General features: G+C 38.7%; 1 protein-coding gene and 1 long non-coding RNA gene across 4 annotated transcripts in view; one reads left to right on the top strand and one right to left on the bottom strand.

Moving 5' to 3' along the window:
- CUBN (cubilin) overlaps window positions 1–24,466 on the bottom strand; it is a 143,988-nt gene that overhangs the window by 97,698 nt on the left and 21,824 nt on the right. For all 3 annotated transcript variants that reach the window (XM_064408815.1, XM_064408805.1, XM_064408824.1), the window contains exons 18-27: window positions 21,566–21,722; window positions 20,620–20,798; window positions 20,014–20,176; window positions 19,553–19,769; window positions 18,399–18,529; window positions 10,260–10,446; window positions 6,501–6,661; window positions 5,797–5,978; window positions 4,972–5,128; window positions 2,293–2,480 (exon numbers count right to left, since the gene is read on the bottom strand). In XM_064408815.1, the coding sequence (XP_064264885.1) occupies window positions 2,293–2,480; window positions 4,972–5,128; window positions 5,797–5,978; window positions 6,501–6,661; window positions 10,260–10,446; window positions 18,399–18,529; window positions 19,553–19,769; window positions 20,014–20,176; window positions 20,620–20,798; window positions 21,566–21,722 (1,722 nt within the window). The remainder of the gene's footprint in view (window positions 1–2,292; window positions 2,481–4,971; window positions 5,129–5,796; window positions 5,979–6,500; window positions 6,662–10,259; window positions 10,447–18,398; window positions 18,530–19,552; window positions 19,770–20,013; window positions 20,177–20,619; window positions 20,799–21,565; window positions 21,723–24,466) is intronic.
- Window positions 8,341–23,394, top strand: LOC135294054 (uncharacterized). Its single transcript, XR_010356185.1, has 3 exons — window positions 8,341–8,425; window positions 22,845–22,942; window positions 23,343–23,394. It is a non-coding gene; the product is annotated as an uncharacterized LOC135294054 (long non-coding RNA).

Below are 24,466 nucleotides of genomic sequence, written 5' to 3'. Positions count from 1 at the left end.
AAGACAAAGAGAGTGTTGCTGTCTGCTCAGGTAAGTGCCTGAGGTGGGAGAGCTGCTGCCACAAACCCAAAACAAGATGGGGGAAGGGACCCTTAATAGCTCCCAGGGAAAAGAGCACTTGATCAGCACCAGCAGCCACTCTGGTTCATGAGTGTAGCTACATGCAAAGTGTCTGAGCATCAGGTTCCCATTTCCTTCAAGAAAATGGTGAGGGACTCTGGTCCCTGCATCACCTGCTTAGACTACAGTGAACAGGTTTATGTCTCTGTTATACTCAGCAAGAGCATCAGATATTTCCCCTCTCAGACCTTGCTGAGATAAAGGAATCTCTAAATTGACATGTGGCAGAAAAGTAATTTAGTTTCGCTGAATGGCTATGAGGTTTCTTTTAATCATCCTTTTTTTCCTATTTGCAACAGTGTCAGACTCCACATGGATTTCAAAGAGAAAAGCCCCAAATATCTGCATTCTGTTTCGATAGTGAACTGTACACTTGTTTCAGATGATTCCCCCTTTCCCCTACACCACAGCACATTCCCAGCCTTGCCAATAAGTTCCCCTTTCGCAAGATGCAGGGTGGGAGCAAACACTATTCAATTCCCTGGCTGGTTCAACCTTGTTCTCTTTTTACACTATGGCACATATTTGTGCAGCATGCAACAACCCAATGAGAACATCTTTTCCAAGTGGTATTTCTTAATGGCATTTGGAGAAAGATTTGTAAGTAAAGTTACATGAATTGCAAATAAAAGCCTCCTTAACACACTTCCATGACTTTATTTTTCCCTTGTTTTCTCTTTTTTATACCTCCTTCAGTCTGTATTTTCTTTGATTGAAAGCACTGAAAAATTGTTAAGCAAAAGAGTGCTTCTGTCTCCTTACTCTCTCCAATATGTTTTATTTCTGTTCTTTTAAGTGCTTTGGATCAGATCCTTGCCCCTGGCACTATTCCTCCACCCTTGACTTATGACTACAATAGTGAATCTGGCAAGTTTCTTGCTCCTCACAGGCTGGCTACTGTGTGCAGGGCTCCTGCTTTCCACGGGTCAAGGCTTTGGGCATCTTGAGACTAGCACTGGCCTCTCCACTTGGCTCCAATGTTTCTTTTTCAGCCTCCTCACAAAAACAAACCAGGGCTTAATAGTTAGTTCTCAATACAATGCTCCCTTGTTTGTTTTCTTCACATGTCTATTCTTTCTTTCCATTCCTGGCCACAAACAGAGGAAAGCTGGAAGAACATCACTTTTGCCAATTTACTACTAATTTTGAGCTGTGAAAGCTGCCATAGTAACGAGGTAGAGGGAGTGAGGGAGGACATCTAGAAGGAACAGATTAGGCCATCAACCAGTCTATTGCTGAACCTTCTGCAATACCTGGGTGTCAATATCCCCAGAAATACAGGTACTATTCCATAGTCCTCCCCCTGGCTGTAAGCAGTCTTCTCTGAGATTTCTCTAAATTACAGTTCCTCTTGTGCAAAACCCTAAGTAGAGCACAGGGGCTGCGTGCTGGCATCCTGTACAAGGGTGAGATCTGAAGGATGAATCAGTCCAGCAAAACAGCAAAATTGTAGGCAGGAAATTATAATTCACAGTATAGAGTGATCATTACTACCCTCTATATCCTACAGTACTAAGTACAAAATTTAGAGGAAGTAACTTTTCAGTTTTCCTAGAAAATTTTGAGAAATTAAAATAAAGGTTACTTGGTTTTAGATTGACTCTATGGTTTCATTTGCCTAAAAATGTCACATTTTGTTTGTGGGTGCATTCATTTTCTTTTAGTCCCTTTAAAGATGCAGATGAATTATGTAAAATACGAACAGGAGACACAGGAACTCTCCCTTTAAAAATGTAGACATTTATAAAGTTTTTGAACATTCCTCATTCCTTCTCAGATAAAAACAAGAGGAAAATAATTGGGCTCTCTGCCTTATTGCAATCCATTGACTAATCTCAGGATTCTCCCTTCTTTGCACGAAGCTAGAATAATGACATCTCATTTTGCCCATAAAAGCCAGTGCATCTAATCTAAGGTGGAAGTTAAACTGTAGAAACCTAGGCACCTGCAGAGTGATTCCTGCTCTCACAGGCACACACTTGTCTTGAGGTAGCAATGCTTCACTCCCTACTCATCACTGAGGAAACAGGGTTAAATAGTTTGGATTTAACACTTAAGCTTTAATGGTTAAATTTAGATAAGATAAATTTCCCCTTGCCCTTCTGCAATCTTATTATTTTTCATTTTTGTTGAAGACTTGATTTTTCTTGTTCCTAGAATCTGGGCACATACCTTCAAGAAGTCACGATCACAGTCAGATCCATCTTCTAAATCAAAGGCTGTGAAGCTATAGTTGAGAGTGTTCCCCTTGGTGGTTTGGATAGTCCAGTTGCAGTGCTCACTTAATGGGTAATTATTTGGATAATTTAAACTTTCCAATATGCCTTGGCTACGATTAACAGTCAGAACTTCATGGCAAACTGAAAAAAAAAAGTGGTTATAGATAATTTTGCTCAGTGTTATTAATCCAATATCTCAAAAATTACTAATTGAAGTTACTGATAGCATTACAATGTGAGAAATTTTTTTTTTCAGATCAGAGACGCCATGCAGAAAGAGAATGGTGACCTCTTGAAAATATATTGTATATGTTTCAGCCAAAACTCCAGCTATTCAAACTTGTATCTTTCAGCATTATTATGACCTTCTTTTCTGACACTTGCAGACCCATCAGTACATATTTTTGAACATACATATTTTTGGGCAGTCTTCTTTAAGTCTGAATACATGGGTATTCATGAAACACATTTTCTATTTTTTTTAACTAATCATAAAATGTACTCTGTCATTTGAAACAATTTGGGGAGGTGCTCAACAAATATTGACTTATCAATAAAAGTGGTTTATTTCAGCTGACTAGGAAAAAATTATGATCGCTGCATAAAGCAACCAATGGAAATTACACTACCAGCATTGGGCTTTCTAGCCCCAGGAAGAGAATGTGATAATGAAATTTTTAAAAAGAAGCCATTATTTTCCTTGTGAGACATTCAATAGCATCCTAGCATAAGGACTGGACTCACCTTGAATAATAAGAGCTTTCCTTAAGTGCAGAAAAAATGAAAATAAACTAAACTAGATAAAGAACAAAATTACAATTATGGCACTGGGTCAGTGAGTCTCATTTTCCAGTATCCACCTTTCCCTAAAGGCAAAAAAATATCAGTGTGGGCATTCCCTTGTCTGGAGAGAGCATACAATGTGTATTGGGAGCAGAGCAGTGTAATTAATGCACAGGCAAGTGGGCAGGGGGCAGGGAGCAGACCAGGCTAGTTGGTTTGTGCAGCAAATCTGCAGTGTTTGAGCAGCAGAAATAGCTGAGATTCACTTGCATGACTGTTCTATTGTCTGTCACCACGGAGAGTACACCTACCTCCTGCACATTTTTTAAATTCTAACCAAACGATTTAAAGGTCTGTCTTTTCAATACTTCAAAATGCTTGGGATACAGCTGAAGGTCAGGGTCAGGTGGAGTGGAGTGGAGCTTGCCTGCAAAGCTACTCTGAAGCATATGACTTTTTGAAAGGGCAGGACAAAGAGCACTAAATGGGTTTTGAAGAATGCAAAATGGGTAAAATCTGCTCCCCCCTGCCAAAGAGATTTTATTAGAAACATATCAGGCACAGAGGTGCCTTTGAATGGTAACTTGATACTGTGTTTTCCTTTGCAACATTTTCCAATTAATCATTTAATTTCTTTCATGTACATGTAAATGTATCTGGTATCTAAGCATCCTTATTTTACAACATACTGCCTACATAATTCTAGCTTTTGGGCAAGCCATTAAAAGCTTTCTCTGATGCATCTTCAGGAATTAAATATGAATGCAAATCACTTTATCTGATAGCTCAGGTTCTACATCTGAGTGCTCTGAAAGTGCTCTTTCTGTTTAATTAATGAAAGGCAGGGGGAACCTTCTCCAATATATCCTCTTGACATTGCAGTCTGAAAAATACATGGTAGTGATATCTGTAAGGAATGAGGGAGCCAAGGCTTTCTACCTCTTCTAAGGTAATTACTGCACGTGTCACACATGGAAAAATAGCTCTGTTTTTTTGTAATCCATTTACTATTGCCCAAACCCAAGACAACTTCACATCTATAAATCTACAACAATCCTTGTCACTTGGGCATGTCATATTTAGAGGACACAAAGATGCTTGCAAATCACTTTGTATGTGATAAAATTACATATTTTCCAATGTGCATTTAACTGTTAAAAAATATAAAGTGTATAAAGAGAAAAGTAAACACTGGGACTATACTCACATTATGAGTGGGAATAAAATAACTTTGTCATGTGTCTTCTTATGTTTTCTCCAAATGCTATTATTCTGATATTTCTGGTCTATTTTACAAAACCATGTTTGCAAGAAAAGTATTACCCTTACCACAAGATATTAAAAATGAAACTTTTTAAAATATTCCCGATAGTCTAATTTATCCCAAGCACCCACAATGATGCAGTCTGGCTGACAGAAACTCAGTTATCCTTTGTCATCCTTCCTCAAAAGCAGCTCTAAAATCAGAGAATCTTGCTATACCTGCCTTCTCTTTTAAAAATTCAGGAGCCTGAAGGAGCAAAAGAGCAAGAACTGTCAAATCTACCCAGTTATGGACATCCAACATTTGTTATTCTTAGTAAATCTGGAGTGACATATGCCACTGGTGCAGGTAATAGAAATAGAGCCACCTTACTAGCTTTCTCCTAAGGAGGAGATAATCTCCATCACAGGTAAATGGGTAGGTAATTTTTAGATCTCTCTGTTCTGTAACTGCACCAGAATAGAAAACTGGGTTGTTGGTATGCTCTACAGATTTTACTGTGCTGATAAATGTGTATGATCATGGGCTGCAAGCAGCTGCACAGACAACATGAGCTGTAGAAACATCTCGTCTTCCTTTACTTACCCTGTTTGTATTTGGCTAAGAAACCTCCACCTTGCAGACTGTTGTCTGTCCTTAGTTTTATGTACACGCTGTCTCCACTGGAATGGATGGTTTGTGGTATCTGATCCCCACAAAATTTACCTAGCTGTCTAGCATTGCTGCTGTTGCCATCGTATATCTAAAAAAACCAAACCAAAACCAAAAAAGATAATAAAACTCATGACATTACAAGTCTGATTAATTTGCCCCTGACAAATGTCTGCTTAGGGAAATGTTACTGGGTATACAAGAGGTTAAATTCTATTTCTGCTCAGAGGAAGCCTGGCAGGCATTTCAGAAACAAGCAAAAACAGGAAGCCAGTAACTGAATACTAGTGAGATTTTAGAGGCTTGGTCACCAAGAGGGGAACACAGAACTCCATTTCAATTTCATTAGAAATATTCAAATAATTGATGCAACAATTCCAATGAAATACCAATGAAATTCGGTATTAACAATATGGTTATTGACAGCATTGTGCTTTGTTCCACATAACTTACTAATAAAGCATACTAAGGCCTTGGTTCAAAACACAGAAAGTTTAAAACATACAGACAGATTCTTATTTTATTTATCAAATTCTTTCTATCTAGACATAAATGCCTTTCTAACCAGCAGCTACACAAACACTGCTACCTTGCCTCTCATGCCTCCATGAGATGAAGGAGCACATCAGCATGGAGCTTTCCTATTCTGAGTCTGTTCACTTAGGACCATTTGAAAACCAAGGCCCTGTGTTTTTCCTGGCCTTTGTATTCAGCATACTCATGTGCCTCCTGTGGAGCAGAGTGTCCCAGGGCACCTACCGCGAGGTAATCAAAGCTGCACTTCGGGTGATGCTCGAGATGGAACTGCTCAAACTGGATTTCAAATGGACTTCCTCGGTTTCCTTTGAGCAGCCAGTAGCACTCTGAATTGTGGTAATATGGCATAGGGTAGTTGGGAGACATGAAGATTCCAGAAGCTGTTATGAAAGTCCCACCACAACCTGAAAATAGCAGAGAAAGCAAAGCAACATTTAACAACTAGAAGAGGAGAGAATTAAACCTGGTGTGTGCAATTCTCACTGGTGTCCTCCTTCACATGTCCTGAACCACTTCACTAATGCCCCAAAAATCTGCATCCAGCCACCAATGTTGTAAGCAGAAGACAGCCCATAGCAAACAGAAGTATTAACTATCTAATTTGAAGGATGCTTCTGATAGAGAAGAATTAGAAAGTACAAACCTCTTCACTAAATTTTTAATTACTGCTTTCCCAAACCTAAGAGAAAATTGAAGCTACTTTATATCTAGGGAATAGTATGCTCTTTTCTGTGGTAAAAAAACAAAGCCCAAGGATCAAGAAATATCTTTGTTCTTAACAACATGCATACATGTCACTGTATAATTAGCAAACAGACTTTAGAATATTGGAAGCAGAAAAAATAAGGAGGAAAAGGTGAGAAATTAAATAAAAATATCAAAAATAAGATGTGTAAAATAGTTTATACTTGATGTAGTCATTTTACCTGCTGAGGTACCATCCCACTCTGCTGAAAATCCCTTTCTTGTGCCAAACACATCACTCACAAACTTTATCCACAGCTTGTTACCATGAGAGATTATAATGGGAGGCAGGTCTGTACCACAGTATTTTCCAAGAGGAGGAGAAGTTTCATAGCCTCCATCTCTAGAATGGTAAAGAAGAAAAACCTTTGGTCAAAGAGAGATACCATGAGAAATGCTAGCAAATAAAAAATCTTGTGATTCTTTCAGGCCTGGGAAGGACTAATCCTAGCTCTTCATCTTCAACAAAAATACTGCTACCAAATATTGAGTCTTGCTACTTGCAGAAATAAGCCCTACCACAACCACCTGCTTGCTGGGTACATCATTCTCTCATCTCAGCAGCCTGAGTGTGTCAACACAATGACAAGCTTGAGAAGTGTCTCAGACTATATGCTCTGTATTCTATAAGGTGACAGTCACTGGGGTAACCAAAGGTAATCTTCAAATTTGAAGTAGTAATTTTCTCATTCCTCACTCTTTAGCCTGGCGCAAACCTAGATGAGTTGACTTATTTAAAAAAATATGTTTATTTGCCACCATACAAATGGTAATTAATTTCTGAATTAATTTCACTGATGTGGTGCATGTTTTGTAATATTTTCTTAGTCTTCAGAATTAGTTCTACAGCCACTTACTTTCCTGTTTTTAAATTAAGTAATGTTTCCAGTAACATTTTTTTCATACTGTAATCAGGATTCACAGCTAATGTTCTGTTTTGACTCCTGCACATGCCTTATGGAAATAAAAAGAGTGTGACAACCTGCTTATCAATTGCTTCCTGACCTTGTTTTTAAGCACTTTCATACTACAATCAACCTACAGGTCAGTAGGAAAATGACAGATGATTTATACCTATATATGGTGTGATCTTCCTATGATGCTTTTTAAGTGGGCAGTGATACTTTCAATTGCATATTCACAGGTTTACAGCTGCTTTTGAGAAAAAAAAAATCTACTTAGCCTTTGCCACTCTGTTTTCCTGTCATCCTCCTAGCTTAAACTGCTCGCTGCTGTCTCGTGTTACTGGCAGTTGAAGAAATGTGCCAAAACCTCCTCTCAATTGCATCTTGGCCTCTGCAGCTGTGGTCAGATGAACAATTTTCTTAGTTGACTGACTGCATTCTATCAGAGGACACCTCAGGACAAGAAATGAGAGTGGCACTTCACCTAAGACCTGTGTAGCTACCCCATTTAATAGTATCAAGGTTGAAGAGGCATTCTAAAAATCCAGTTATGGCAGTAGCAATGTGCTGAGTTGCACTTAGAATGTTCTGTCCATATCTTGGAACCTGTTTAAAGCTGCTGAACTCTTCACAGTGAAAACTGAGTTAGATTTATGCTATAAATAAATGTTTTCAGTTCCTAAGGTGAAAAGGTGAAAAAATCACTTTTGGGTCACCCCAGATTAAAGTGTTAATTGTTAAAGTAAAGTTAGATTAAATTTAATCTCAGATTGTTTTTCTAAAAAGAAAAAAAATTGAAATGCTTTACTTAGAAAATATTGAGAAAGCTTTTCAGGTTTTTATAACTTTCTCCAGTTGGTATGTACAGCTGAAAAAACCCAGCTAATTCAGATGGAATTCAGAATCTCAATACTTCCACTTCAGCAAGCAGATTTTTGTTTGGTTTAAAAAAGAAGATACTATTTACCAAGGAATAACCCATACAGAATATCTGGTATAACGTTCAGGATGAGCTCTATCATAGTGCTCAGTGAGGTAATGGAAACTCTTAGCATGCTCATACTGAAAAAACACACTGCATTCTTTAGATATGGTTCACCCAGAGACCTGGCTCACGAGGACAGGAATGGGTGCACCAACACTGCAAATCCATCTGCAGCCACACAGCAGAAAGGATATGCATTTTGTGCTGCTGTGAGCAGGTAACCTTCCTGCAAATATTCTTTTCTTCTATTTATCTCTGCCCTGTAAAATTTCCTAGAAATCACTAGGTTAGTATCCTAAGTTTAATGGTGATGCCAGTATAGAAAAATATAACAGATTACTTACAGGATCCTCTTGTTATCTCCTAGAGTAGCTGCTGTCTAAATACTATAAACATAAACCAGAATATAGAATATAGAATATAGAATATAGAATATAGAATATAGAATATAGAATATAGAATATAGAATAGATTGGGTTGGAAGGGGCATTAAGGGTCATCTATGCCACCCAACTGTGCAAGGAACAGGGACATCTTCAAATAGATCAGGTTGCCCAGAGCCTCATCCAGGCTGACCTTGAACATTTCCAAGGATAGGCCATTAGCTACTTCTGTGGGCAATCTGTTCCAGTGCCTTACTACTGTCATTGTAAAAAGTTTCTTCCAAAAAATCCAAACTCTCTCAGCTTGTCTTGATATGAGAGTGCTCCAGCCCTCTGATTGTCTTCATGGTCCTCCTTTGAACTTGCTCCAAGAGGTCCATGTCCTTATGCTGGAGACCCCAGAGCTGGATGCAGCATTTCAGGGGGTGTTTCTCTCACCAGGGCAGAGCAGAGGGGCAGAATCACCTCCCTTGGCCTGCTGCCCATTCTGCTTTTGACACAGCCTAGGATACAGTGGCTTTCTGGGCTGCAAGTGCGCATTGCCAGATCCTCTGAGTTTTCATCCACCAGCACCCTCACTACTCTCACCTCACCTCTCCCCTGGGCTGCTCTTGATCTGTTCCCTCCCCAGCCTGTATTGATACTGAGAGTTGCTCCAAACCAGGAGCAGGACCTTGTACTTGGCCTAATTGAAACTCATGAGGTTCACATGGGCCAATTTGTCAAGCTTGTCCAGGCATTTTGTCCTTCAGGTGTGTCAGTTGCACCACTCAGCCTGATGTCACTCACAAACTTGCTGAGGGTACACTTGATCTCACTGTCTGTGTTATTAATGAAGATGTTAAATAACTCTGATCTCAGAACAGACCCCTGAGGGATCACTTGTCAGAGTTCTCATATGCACATCAAGCCATAGACCACTACCCTCTGGATGTGACAATCCAATCAACTCCTCATCTTCCAAACCATCCACCCATCCAATCTATCTCTCTCCAATTTAGTGAGAAGAATGTTGTGGGGGACTGTGTCAAAAGTTTTATAGAAGTCCACAAAAATGACATCTGTAGCTGCTCATTCATCCTCTGATGCAGTCATTCCATCACAGAAGGCCACTGGGCTGGTCAAGAATGCCCGTGGTGAAGTCAGCTGGCTGTCTACAGCCACCTCCTTGTCTTCCATGTGCCTTAGCAGAGCTTCTAGGAGGATCTGTTCCATGATATTCCCAGGCAGAAAGATGAGGCAGACAAGTCAATAGTTCCCAGGGTCCTCTTTTCTATGCTTCTTAAGAATGGGTACAATGGTTTCCCCTTTTCCAGTCACCTGGAACTTCACCTGACTGACACAACTTTTCAAATATCATGGAGAATATGTCACAAAACAGACAATAAAACTCCTTGTTTCTGCACTAAGGAAAACAACCCAAACGCAGTTCATGAGAACATAGTCCACACACTCCACATGCTCTCAGAACTGGAATTTATCAAGTGGGAAACAGAGCAACAGAGCAGGATGAGAGCAGGAAAAGGTAGCCTTTAAAGCTCTCTGGTAAGTCCTTTTCCCACAATGACACCAAGATGTATAGTTAAGAATAAAGATTCTGAACATGCTTAAGTGGGTTTGGACAACGTACAAATCAGTACTGAGGACAAGAGAAATAATTAGCCTTGCCTGATTTCTACATAGTCTTCTGTGCAGCGTTTATTCCCTTCCAAGGTGAAGTCGGTGAAGTTCAGCACGATCTGTCTGTTTATTCCCACGGAGATGATGTAGGTACACTCAGTCCGGACAGGGTAGTTACTGGGGTAGTTTGGAGATGTCAGCACGCCAGTTTCAGCAGTGTAGTTGTGCGAGCAAACTTGAAAAAGAAAAGAAACAAAGATGAATTAATGTCATATGTCTGTTAAATTAACAGGAAATTTCTATTTTCAACAGGCAGAGGAGCAAACATCCTCTGTTCCTGTGCATTATAACTCTTCCTGGACAAATCTTGCTGCTGAATGTCAACAGTATAAACTAAAACCAGGATACAGCTGTTTCATGGGATTTCTTACATTTGAGTTGATTTGTTCAGTTTTTACCAGAACATTGTGTCTGTAATAAATAGGCAAGATAAAAGCAGCTTCACCTGCCCAGATGGCTTTGTCCTAAAGCCAAGGTAAGCTGAGAATGGAAACTGAAAGGCATGTCTTGCTGAATATGAAAGGTAGGATTCCTGAATTTCTGAAAAGCAAAAACTAAATAGAGTTTCAAGCTATGAGGAGAAGCTACATTGTTTTCAAGCATTCCCCATAGCCAAAACTGTTAGAGGAGATTTTATATCTAAATTTCTTTTCCCATTTTCTGGGCTATAAGGGACAATAAGTTAGAAAGTGGTATAATCCCTAGAATTTCAGGACACAAGAGTTTTACTTTAGGTGTTATATTTAAATGAACAACTTTTTGTTTGGTTGGTTGGTTTTTTATTTGTTTATTTTGTGAGCAATGTATAAGCTGGGAAGAAGAAAATAGTATGAACTAACGGTGAGGTAGAATGTAAGCAATAATTAAAAAGAAGCTCTTTTCGAAGCGCAACAAAGTCTAGGAATAAAAATATTTGTTATAAAATAGTATGAAACTTTGTTTGGAAAGAAGAATTTTTGTCTATTAGTTGATCACAGTCAATGAGTAAAGTTTGTGATATAGCTGCAAAAAGGGCAAGAAGAAATGTGAACTGTGCCAGGTGTTTTCCGGCAAAACAGGAAATCCTGATGCCACTGCACAAGGCAATGGTGACATATCACCTGGGAAAAATGTGGATAACCATGAGCACTGAGGTTCTGAAAATAAAATAGGAACAAGTAAGACAGAGATTGTGGAGATAGCAGGAAATCAGCAGATTGGTAGGCAAGAGACACTAGAAGAGCTTAACTTGTTTGGCTTAGCAAGTGCAGATAAACATCAAAAAGCATGAAGAAAGGAATAGTAGAACACATTCTCAACAATAGGACAAATTCAGAAGTTAAAAAATGTCCACGTGTACAGATACATAGAAGTTAGGAGAAAGTCTTATTAGGAACTAAGTTTCTAGAGCAATGATCCAATCAGCAAAACAGCTGAAGAAAGGAGAAAACAGTCCACTGCCTTTTAAGATACAGTTTGATTAATTTAAGGAGGCATCCACATTATGTAGCTTTTAGTTAAAAAAAAAAAAAGGACATAAGGATAAAAAAAGGAGGAGTGACAAAAAATTGTGGACTGGATTTGATGAGCCTGGGGACACGTTGTGGTCCTCCATTTCCCCATTTCAGGTCCTACAGGTAGCAAATATAAGAAATTAAATAGTTCCTACCAAATAGGCAGGTTTAGACTAATTATAAATAGAACCGAGAGAGCAAGCAAAATAATCATTAAAGCTGGTTGCCACAGTTCTCTGAGATCTGCTTTCTAGCACAGCACAGCTGCAGTGTAGCAATGTTTATGCTTAACTCTTTAATTGCATAACAATTTAGGGGGAAGGGAAGGAGTGTCAGGTCATTTCCATGTCTGTTCTCTAGCCATTCTAACTACTAAAACACTTTTGCTTTTAACGGTGCATTTTTTAATAGTAGTTTTTTTGCATTCTGGGTCTCCTGGAAGGCCTCTGTTGCAAACATTTTCTGTGGGATAAATACTCCCTAAGCTAGCTCCAGACTCATGTTCCTAATTCATGATGGGGAGAACAGAGAAATAGGATACAGAAAAAGGTCAATAATTCTCTGCCATTGGCTTGTGCTTTGGTATTGACAAATCAAAAAGGTTTCATGCACTTGTTTACCTAAAATCATTATCTGTGAAAGTCTTTATTTAGAATTTTAATAATTTATGTGTTCCATCACCAATATGCTTTAATGTATGCATATAACAAACAGCTTCATCCTGGTCAACATAAGAGCTTTGGGCTGCTTTGAAAATCCTTGTAATGGATTGTTGGCTGTGCTGCCAGCTCCCATGGTGTTCTGTGATATGTAGGGCTTATCATCAAACCCCAGATCCTCAAGTCATATGTTTTCTTGAGGGTGCTGAAGAAGGGTTAGAAATCTGACTTGGGAATGTGACCCAAGTTTTCCTAACAGACCACTAGAGAAAAAGCAGTAAAAAATTAAAAAGGATATGTGTGTATATTCATTAGGTTACTTATTTTTAACTAATTATTTCCTCCTGCTTTTGGAGGGATATGTGTCTAACTTGTGTATACTTGATGATTAGAGCTCTTGCTCTACTGCCATTACTTGCTCTCTCAGAGACTAAGACTACCAGCTTTCAACCTGTAGAATATTAAAACTGGTGTACTAGATAAGAACCCTTACAATAAAATTAGTACTAGAGAAGCCAATTTTTTTTTATCAGACCTTTTAATAATTTCCACAGAATTGTCCAGGTTCCCTCCCTCACCAAAGTTTTTCTCCTGGGAGGAAACCAGACAAAACTTATATCCCAAGAGTGCTGTTTTGAACTGGATGCTCTGTACTGCTTTATATTTCACTTAATATATCTTCTTTCTGAGCTCAGGGATAATAAATACAGAAGATGGAACAGTGACTGCCTTATAAATGTTAGACTTCTGGTGACAGTGAAATAAATCCAAGTATAGATGGAATATGCTGGCTGCTATGAGTATTTAGAAAAGCATAGATGAACCCATGTTTTTTGACAGCCAACTCTTTTCTGGTAACTGAATTACTTTATGGTGTTCTACTGTCAGCAGGAGAGCTGGCATTCCCCTTTAGCACTCACCTCACTAACAACATTTGGGGGTGTGCTTGGGCAATAGCAGAACCTTCCATGAATACTTAGCAAAGTGAGCAGGGAAAAAAAAGTACTTTGACTCCTTTGCCAAAGTTCAGAATGCAGTCTAATAGTATATGTGATTATTATAAGTCTGGAAAAAAAACATTAATTCAATTTAGTTGGAAGACACTTATTACAGCTCATGAAAAACAGGAGGCAATTGTTGAGGACAATCACACATCTTGCTTTGCCCAGTGTATGAGGTTTTGAAAGCTATTCAATCTGCCTTCTGATTTTCATACTGAATATGTTTTCTGGAAAAAATGCCATAAATGGCAGTACCCCACTGTAATAGCCAATAGCAGAGGAAAATGCCAGCTTTTGTACTACTCATTCATGCAATCACGCATAATGTAGAAAATTATATCCAGATTTTTTTCCGCCCTAAAGAGATACCAATCAGTTGCCACAATCCTAATTAATCAAAAATCAAGCAATAGTGCAGTAAGTAACATGGGATTTTTCTTTCAATCTCACTGTACCAAAGGAAAACTGAGATGCCTAAATATTCCCTCTTTGTGTAGTACCATGCATGTTTAGGAAAAAAACCCAAGAAACTATCACAAGAAGTATATGCCTCTCCACAGGAAAAGTGAAAGCACATCTGCATTTCAGGGCCTTGTTACTGCTGCTGGCAGATGCAGGGAAGTGAGGAGTTGATTTTTACCTAGGAGGCACATAAAGGTCTTTTGTAGCGTGTTAGACCCAAATTCCCTCAAAATACTGGGTGTGATGGTTCAAACAGAACCTCTGTCTGCCTTCTGCTGATTTACACCTAAACACTGTGGAGTTGTACTGACATATTTTGGCTTTTATAGGCAGAGTAACACCCTGGTCAAACACTGCCAAGTTACAGCAGCCTAAAAAGTTGTCAGGTGCCAGCCAGCTGAGCCTTTTTCCTGAGACTTGGGGTGAGCTGAGCAGTTGCCCAAGACACATTTAGGAACATCAGTTTTATTTTCTGTCTTAGGTCAACCTCATTCAACCATTCTTTGCACACACCTATTTGTCAGACATTACTTTCCATTCTCATCATTGCTCATTCAGCTGAAGACCAGAGCCAGGCATCACACCCTAATAATTGCTGGGTTAAGTCAGGAAGATGGGAATGAAGATCTCAACTTGTTCTCAGCTATCAAGGAAGAAGACACACAAATCTATACCATACTTTCAGGAACACTTTTAAGTTCATGGGTTCACAGATGTTTTTCTCTTTCCTTATCCTTCTCAAAATCTGGCTTCTCCAAACACTGTAAGTAACATATAATCCACAATGAAGCATGAAGCTTTTTAAAACCAGATTACCTATCCTGATAAATAATATTCACAATTCAGGATGATAATGAGGAAAATTTACTTTCACCAAAGCCAGAGAAGGCAAGGAATAAAAAGTATATCAGGAAGACAATCTGCTAAAAATCTTGTTATGCTTAACTTTTCTCAGCAGAAAGACTGAAATGAAGCATCTCTAAAAAATAAACAAATTTTTAAAACCCCAAACAAACAGAAAATCAACCAACAAACCAAAAAAACACACTGCCAAAACCCCAATTCAAAGTAAAACAGATGAATTCCCACTTATTTGTGAAGAAGTTGAGGGGAAAAAAACCCCAATTCAACTGACTCCGCTACTAATCCTATGGGAAAATTGTGGCCTGTGTCTATCAAGACCCTGCAGAAAAGCTCCAGGAAAGATTAAACTCTTTCAAAGTTTGTGTTTTTTTAATATTTGTGATGTGGTCAGCCAAAACTGGAAGAAGAAACCCCTAAAATCTACTATAACACTTACATGGCTTTTGTGACATTCATCTATTTGTTAGCTGAGACCTGGACTCTTTGAAACAAATCAAAGTATTACCTTGCATTCCATGTGACTTTCCCTTTTAAGTGACAGAAGGAGGGCAAAGAACTAAGAGTCCAAGGTATCCAAAGTTGAAGTGGGTGATACACATTTTAAAATGAGTACCATGAGGGCATGTCTGACTGAAGGATTTCCATCTGTATTGCTGCTACATGAGCTATTCACAGCTACTGGCTGGCAGACTGCTAAAACAATTGTTTGCACTTTATGGGCCATGGCTGCATCTTGTGACATTCAATTTTTTTTTTTTTTTGACAGGAAATATAGCTTTGCCTTTTATTCTTTTCAGGCTACTTTTCAAGTATTTAATATATCACAGATAAGCCATGCTAAAAAAACCACTGTTTACCAAGATACATGGAGAAGAAAATTAGTTCCATTGTGCATTAAAAAAAAATCACCCCTACATATCCTTCTTTTTTTAACTCAAATCTATTTGGCAGGGGCAGGAGGGATAATCTTGTCTATGTTTTCAATAGCTCATTCTCTCTGAAATAACTCCAGGCAAAAGACTATTGAACTGTGCAATATGAACCAGAACATCTTTGACAAGTTCTGATATTGGTTATGCTCTAGCTGGCTAAAAAACAACTGAAAAATATGAAGAATTCTTATTGCACAAGAAACATTATTAGAACCATATTTTCTTTAGCAGAAAAAAAAAGTCTAAATTAGCAGCAGATGTAAAGAAAAAAACCCTATAGTTTTGGTATATCTCTCAGACATTATTATGCTTAGCAATTTGCTACCTTAGTGTAACGGGATATACATGAGATGAAGATCAGACCTAAACATCTCGCAGTGGGAAAACTAAACTTTATATGATTGCAGAGAAGTGAGGACTTGCAAAATCCACATACACATAGGTGTTTGCCGTCTCTCAGGCCACAGAAATTTCAAAACACTTTATTCTTAATAAAAATTACTTTAGCTCTCTGGTATTTATGAAAACTTTATGGTACTGCTATGCTTGTACTGGACCAAAAGAAAAAAAATTTTGTAAAAAAACCAAATCATAGTTTCAGCCTCTCTGTAAGTTTATTACTCTCAGTTTCAGCAGCTGTCTCCCACTTTGCCATATTTATACAAGATGGAGTGGTTGAAATTAAAAAGCATTTATTCAAGCCATCGTTCCAAGAGTGAGAATAAATTGAGAGTTGGTGCAGATTGGCTGAAGAGTTGCAAAGATATTTGTGTTCATTATGGGAAAAGAAAATCCTAGGTGTTATATAGAATTCGGATTAAGATATTACACAGCACTCATTTCATATATTATATAGTTGTTAAAAGAATTGAAGAGACAGCAGATGTGCATTTTTAAGGCATTGTTTGAAAACATTCCAGGGACAGCATTGATGCAGTTGGAACTCCACATGACACATATTGCAGTGCTTTGGATGAAAGATGAGAAAACTAATCACATGATGGTGGTAAAGGAGGGGAATACAGGAGAGAGGAGGCAGAACTGTGAAACTGGACAGCATTGTAATGACAGAAACAGATATGGTTACAACAGCAACAGACATACAGATTGATGTTGCGTAAAGAATACTATCTTGATGGACTCTGAGAAAAGTTGCTATATGAATATTTAGGAAGGAATCAATCCACCCAAGATTGAGTGAGTTAAAAAGAAAAAATACCAGATTAAAAAGCAACAATGATATTTACAGAAGGTTTAGTTTGCAGTTGCAAACAAAGGCTAAAAAAAGTCTTTATAAGGATGAGAATTTCCCAATTTCTCACTAGTAAGAATTCAGATTTCAGACTACAGAGTTTTCCAGGAAAGAGTTTTAAAAGTAGAACTTATTTTATTGCCTATTACTTTCTAAGAAATAGAAATTACCTCCTTGAAATAGTTCTCATTAAATCTTAATTGTTTGTACTGGCTTTTTGGTTTTGATGCCAGATAACACAAATACAAATGAAGGCAGCTGAGAAAATTGTTTCTTTGGATTTGTAAGTTATCTTGTAGTGAATAGAACCACAGTAGCAAGATCTGTACTGGTTTCACATACACACATGTTGAGAGACAAAAAATAGCCAATTTTCCCAAGATGCCACCAAGAAAGCAGTTAGGAATTGGGAAATTTGCTGCTTTTAAACAGATTTAATAAATTCAGGAATTAGGAAAAATAAAGAAACTAAGAGCAAACAATGAACAGTAGTTTACGGCTGCATGTATGAGTACTGTGAATATCTGGTAATCATCTAACAAGTCCTTTGTAGTCTGCACTCACAAACAGAAACGTTATAAACTGGTTAGTGATGGATAACAAACATCCCAGCTACAAGCACATTCTCATTTTTACTTTTTTTTTGCCTTGTGCCTCTCTACCTCTTCTGTGGTTTAGTTCTGCTAGGCAGACCCTGTCCCTCTACCTTCTATAACACTAAGTGCCATGTCCAGTCATTTCTTGAACACATAGACTCCACCACCTCCCTGGGCACTCCATTCCAATGTTTAACCACCCTTTCTGTGAAAAAATTCCTCCTAATGTCCAAAAGAGAAGAGGACGGAGAGAATGAGCAGCCATTCTTCCTTTACCTCACTGATGTAAGTGTTGGCCTTTTAGAATACACTTAAAGAAGGGATTTAATGCATAACAGGAGCTTTGAACTCTGGCGGAGACAGAAATGTTGCACTGGGTTGTAATGAAAAAATCTCTTGTGCCTTCAGGTTATTTTGCTGCTTTTTCAGATTTCATCCTAATTGTCCTTTCCCTACCCACCATCAATATTGAACCTTACAGAGACTAAATTAATTTTTTATGGCACCCAAGTCTCCCATCCAAGTGAGTTGTCCATGATCACTAAGTTTCCGAGATCACACGTACTCAGTTCAGAATGGACAAAGAAAATTCAGAAAATACTTTTCCTAAATAATTCATGCAGTTCTGCCATGTCAGCTCTTACTGACTTTTTAAAGAAAGCAACAATGCTGCTTACAGAAATTGCTTTCCGCTTTCCTAGGGAGTAAAAAAAGCTTTTGAATAAAGCAGAATGAATAAGAAGGAGTAGAAGAGGCACCAGGAAGTCTTCTGGCAACACAGAAAATAATGTTTCTGTTTCTTGTAGCGGTTATTTACAGTGACAGCTGAAAACATTTAATTTGCATAATGAACAGACTGACATATTACCTTTGGATGCATCCAGGGAGATATAATTAGCTGAGAAGCATTCAGATGCAATGCTGTGATCTGTCATGAAGGACAACGTCATCATATTGCCACCACTAGTGAGAGATGGTGGAATTGATCTTCCACAATATCTGCAGCAAAAAGATACCCCAAACTGAATGGCAGTACTTTATAAAGCATCTGTATCACTGGAAGAGAACTCAGCTTTGCTGTGAAGTTTGAATAGCTGCACATACACAATTGTCTCCTTTGGATGATACAGATCCCAGGCATATATGCTGTATCATGGGATTAAACAGCACACTCCATGTACAAAGGTACAAATCTGAAGCATGGCAAAATCAGAGAAGAAATTCTGACTTACATCAAGTTGTCAAATTCTTATTGAATTTATACTTGAATTTATATGCAGTACCTACAAAATACTGTGCTCTTTTGTAGGAGTCAGAGTGGCTGGCCAAACACTAAGATTGCAAAATGTTCTTCATTATGAGAGTCATTTGCTCCTTATTTTCCAAAATACTACCCTGTCAGCCAAGTAACTATTTTACAGTCTATAGCTGCAGCTGGATACTGTTCCCAAGTAATTGAAATGTTCTTGAGTTCTAGGGCAGCAAGAAAACCTTGTGTATACACCAACTGGAGAAGTGAAATAAAAGAAAATATTCTTCCTTAAGATAAAATCATGTATCAGAAGAAAATGAAAACTAAATCTCATAAAAATGCAGGTTGTGGTCTAGTTTTTGCAGATATCCAAATGTACAGCCTTTTAAGTAATCTTTCACTTCTGCAAGTCTTTAAAATCCTGTCTTTTCTAGGCAAAGACATATAAATGCTTTTCAATTTATTTTCCATAAATCAAAATGTTAATGGAGCAGGACAAAGCTAGCTATTGAAACCTGCCCTTAAAGAGCTATCCTTTAGACACAACTTAGTTTCTCCCAATATATTATTTATTAAATGTGCTTCTCCTTCCATGGTCAAGTAGCAAACTGCCTTTGCTATCCTAGCAGAGAAATTGCTGCTATTGTTTCTTGTGATGAAAAGAAAATAATCTATACACAAAACTTAAGGAAACAAATTGAATGTCAAGACTTACAGAGCAGTGCTCACTCCACAGAAACACAGGTCTGTAGGCTAATGGACATATTTACCTTCCCAATTTTTGCACAGTGCTGTTGTCATATATTTCAAGATAATCCTTTCTGCAGCTATAATCAAATGCCAAGTTAAATGAAGTGAATGTCAGGCGGATAAAGTAGCCGGGTTGAACGTTGATAGTCCAGGTACAGTTAATCCCATGTGGGTACACATCTGGATAACCAGGACTTGTAATGGTTCCTGATGGTGCAGTGAGAGTCTCTCCACATACTGCAGAGATTTAAAACATCAGGTTAAATGATATGTTTATAAAAAAACAGACGCTTATAAAATGGGTTAATTTTCTTTCTGAAATTTCATAGTCCTTTTTTCTTGATGCATACTACATAGTTACTGATTCAGAATTTACTTCCCATCACACTATCTTAAAACTTGATTGACAGTTGTTTTCAGTTTGTGGGAAAATGTGGTAAGTCCCAACAGTCTACACAGACAACAGCAAAACAATCCTTACCTGTATCTAATGGCCAATACTGAGCTCTGAAGCCAAGGTTGGTAAGTGAGGAAGCTCTGAATTTGATATAGAGATTGTTCCGTGTGGATTGCACTCTAGAGGGTACAGCTGTACCACAATATTTCTCCAAAACAGGAGAGTCTCCGTTGTTGCCGTCTCTGACCTAAAGAACAGTGTATTCAAAATATCCTATAGAATTTTTATTACATTCAAGTATTAAACATAAATTAATTAATAAGAACTATATAAAAGAGATCCTTAGGAAGTCAACCCTATCCTTTCTTCATTTGGCTTCTACTACAGGCACATAAAATAAAACCTTATGCCTATCAGAGAAGGAGAGAAAAGATGAGATCTTACACCCTCAGCAGTAAATGGCACAAAAACCTTCCAAACCTGATACTTGTCTTTGATTATCAAAATAGTCATGACATCTGTGGAGAACCAAGAAAAGCTTTGGGACCCCATTATGAACCTGGAAAAGTTTTTGTGACTGCTGGAAGGAGTGCTCACCTGTCAAGAACTTCCACTTAGGTGGAGATGAGTATTAGAAGGAGCTTGCAGATACGTATCTACTATCCACAGTGCAAGTGTATGGTTCCTTACCTCAATGTAGTCCGAATCACAAGTGGTTGTATTTCTAATGTCAAAGTCGGTGAAGTTAAGAATCACTGCTTTGGTAGCTGGCTGGGAGATGATCCACTCACAGGTCCTTGGGTGAGGGGACATCCTGGGGTAATAAGGTGAATGGATTGTGCCTGCTCCAGACAAGAAACCTCCACAGGCTGCCAAGAGACACCAAGAAAGAGTATTTGTGATGAATGATTTCAGGGAAGGTATCGTAATGATGATGTGTGATATGTATCAAGTAACTCTATGAAATTAGAAGAAAACCAACCCTAAACTACCCTTATTACAGCAGTTTTTACAGATATCTCAAGTAGTATTAATAACATATTTAAAAGAACAACTTACTATAGGTATAGCATGAACATGCTTGCACAGAAGACCAAACTGTGCCCATTAAAATTAATGGATTTGACTCATTTGTTTCACAGACACAGATAGGCTTGTTGGTGGTTAAGAACTTAAAGACAGGCAAAATGAAAGCAAAAAGATTTAGGCAGAATTGAAGCTATAACATCTTTGGTATATCAGCATCAATCATTAGTAACATATCATAGAATCATTAATATCATATCATAGAATATTCTGTTGGAAGGGACCCACAAGGATTATCGAGTCCAGCTCTTAAATGAATGGCCCATATGATGATCAAATCCACAACCTTGCTGTTTTAGCACCATGCTCTAACCATCTGAGGTAATCTCCAGGTCAGAAGCAAGAAAGGGCCTGTTTCCAAGCATGCTAGGATTGCCTACAGCAAACCTACTGCAGAAATATTTTAAAATAAATAAATTGACTCTGTTCTGTTCATTCCTTTCTTTTCAAGTTTGTCTTTAACCTATTATATGAATACTATATAATGGAAATTACTGAAAGTGTCCAAATTACAGGGAAGTTCACTGTGCAAATAACCAGTTCCACTTACCAACTTGATAAATAGCCCTGAAGCTAGTTCTCTGCACAGAAGCATCAGATTTGAATTTGATCCAGAGACCATTGCTGGTAGAAGTGATTGCAGACATGAGTGTATTATGACAGATTTTTCTAATAAGAGGAGACATCTCACTGTCACCATCTCGAACCTAGTCATCAAAAAGAGGAAAGTGCTAGATCATAAAAACACTGGGATCTGATATCCAGATAAAACTATCATCTCCCAAGAGCTGCCACATAACAAAAGGAGTAGCTATTTTACATATTTATGAGAGGGGCAAAGAGCCATCACTGTGAGTAGCACGAGCACAGGACTTATGAGAGCTCAAAGGAACAATCTGATGATCAGTACAGAAGACACTAACACATGCTGCTGACACAGGATATTAGGATTAAATGATCTCTATGAACCACAGTTTTAGCTCTATTTGGGCTTGTGCTTCCAAAAGTGACACCTTTAGGATGAAAGAGACAGGTAGGGAGCTCACCAGTGATAGCTGTGAAATTTTTGCCAGCACTAATATCTGGTGGGGAAAGAAAATGGTATTTTTTATTTTCTTGCTCTGGCCGTGAAGTTTCCAGTAATTTTTCAATGGCACTTCTCCAGAACAAGCCTCTGCATCCATACATTGATGCAGGCAGACAGCTCACTAACAGGAGATGCAACTCCACGTTCCTAAAGCAGTAAAGAGGCACACTGACATCTTTTCACTCTTTTAGCTGAAGGGTTCAATGCATGATAATGGCAATGAGTCTACATCACAGAATCCAGCTTTTATCTTCTGCCCTGCCTTTCTACTGACCTCAGTCAATTTGCTAATCAAAGGAGAAATGTATCTTTTATATTTTCACTAAAGTTGATTATTAATCCTGGTTATCAAGGGGAGTAGATGGGAAAGTACCTCAAGATTTCAGACCCTGGATCCATATTCCATGAGTAAGAATACCTACATCCAGCGATCCAGGCAGAGTGCTGGTATATCTCTGAGATGCCCATCTCATTTCAAGTGGGCAACAACAACCTGAGGTTCAAAAGATGGATCCTCTGCTCTCTGCTCAAGCAAAAAAATGCAACTTTTGTCCCAAAGATTCTCCCCAAAACAAAATGCCTCTTTTCTGCTGCAAAAGTGGTGGTAGTTCATGAAGATGGAACTGCTTTTAAATGCATCTACATGCTGTCAAAGCCAAAAAATCATTCCAGTGAGTTCACTGGCAAACTAGGGACATTGAGATTTCTGGTCCTCTCTCATCACCAATTCTTTCTTCCTCAGCTGTATTCATCCATGGGCTGAGAAAGAAGGTAAAAGGAACCCTCATGAGTGAACAAGAAGTGGCTGGCCTGCTTGCCCAGCTTTGCAGTCTCAAGATGGTGAGATGGCTTTCTGACTAACAGATATTTCCAATTTGCCTGGAATTGGAGTTTAAGGTGACAGAATTATTCTGGATTTATGTCAGAGCAGCTGACATCAGAATCTGTGCCAAAATATTTAGTAAATGTTTGGAAAGCAGTGAAAACTTCCAGAGTGGTAATTCACAGGAGTTCACATGTTTTTCTTGAGCTGGTTCTCCTTACATTTTTTGTTTATATAGTCAAGTGAGTAGTGATAAAAATAATAGGTTTTCTAAACCATGTATGTGAGTAATGTCTCCTATTGCCAGCTAGAAAGACAGCATGGAAAAGTGGCTTCCTTGGCTAGCGTCTTAGCTCTGTATTATCATGTCACAGTTTTTATCAAATAAGTTTTATTGTCTCTATTTTCTTATTGCAGATGCCTTCCTTAATAAGAAACTAAACATCCCTCCCTGAGCAAGTGCTGTGAGCTGTGTCTGGTCCCTGTACAAAGTCTACAGATTTCCTGATTTAGCCAGGGAATGGAATAATCTGCACCTTTCCAAAGTGACAAAAGAGTTGTTGGAGAGTGACTTTTAAAGTAACTTAAACACCCAAAAGTTATCTCCCTAGATGAACCAGTGAGAGAGTATTTTATAAAAGAACACATGAAAAAATCAGGCCTTAATAACAGAGCGCGGTACTTTGGTTTTACTGACTGTCCCAGCCCGAAAATGTCGGTCTGATTTCTCTGCTCTGGGCTGAGCCACAGAGTGAGGGGGCAGGAAGAAGAGGAGGATGGAAGCACATGGAAACTGAAGGGTTTGTGACTGATCAGAAAACTGTGAGGTAAATGCCTTGCTGAACTAATACAAACCGATGGTGTTCAACAGAAATGGTTTTGTTTTTGTGGCTGCTGTGAATTTAGCTGCTGTTTTGCCAGCAATTAGGCAAGAGGAGTAGCAGGCCAAACAAACAAAAGCTGTCTGTTTTCATTAAACACACTTCCCCTCTCATTTCAGAAACTAATTACACTTCATTCCAACCTAGGTCTTTGAATTACAGGAGGAGAGAGGGGAATGACGACAACACAATAACATCTTTTAAAAATAGACCAACAGCATAGAGCTCAGAGGGGCCTGTTCCTCACTGGTCAAGAAGAGATTAAATACAAAACCCAACCTGTGCAGCCACTGAGCTGCATGGCTGGCAGCGCTGGACCCTGCTCTGGGGCCGCAGGGATGGCTCCCACCTGCTTCAGCTGCGGCAGCACCTTCACAAATCAACCACTGACTGTGCCCAGCTTGTTTTCCTGCCATTTAGCTCTGCACAGCACAGGCACAGTTTTACACAGGCAGCAGTCCCCAGCAGCCATCCCACGTGGGATGAGGTGGTTGTGACTGTACAGAGAAATACAGGCTGGGGATGACAGCAGAGGCCTTGAGACATGGCGAGTCGGGGCACAACGTAGAGAGCAGGGATGCCGTGATAGAAGGGGCAGAGGCCATCAACACCGAGAGCTTGTCAGGCTCTGAGGGCACCACCATGACTCACTGGGGCCAG

This window comes from Passer domesticus, chromosome 1, assembly GCF_036417665.1.
Source record: "Passer domesticus isolate bPasDom1 chromosome 1, bPasDom1.hap1, whole genome shotgun sequence".
NCBI lineage: Eukaryota > Metazoa > Chordata > Aves > Passeriformes > Passeridae > Passer > Passer domesticus.
This window is presented reverse-complemented; position numbering and strand designations above follow the sequence as displayed.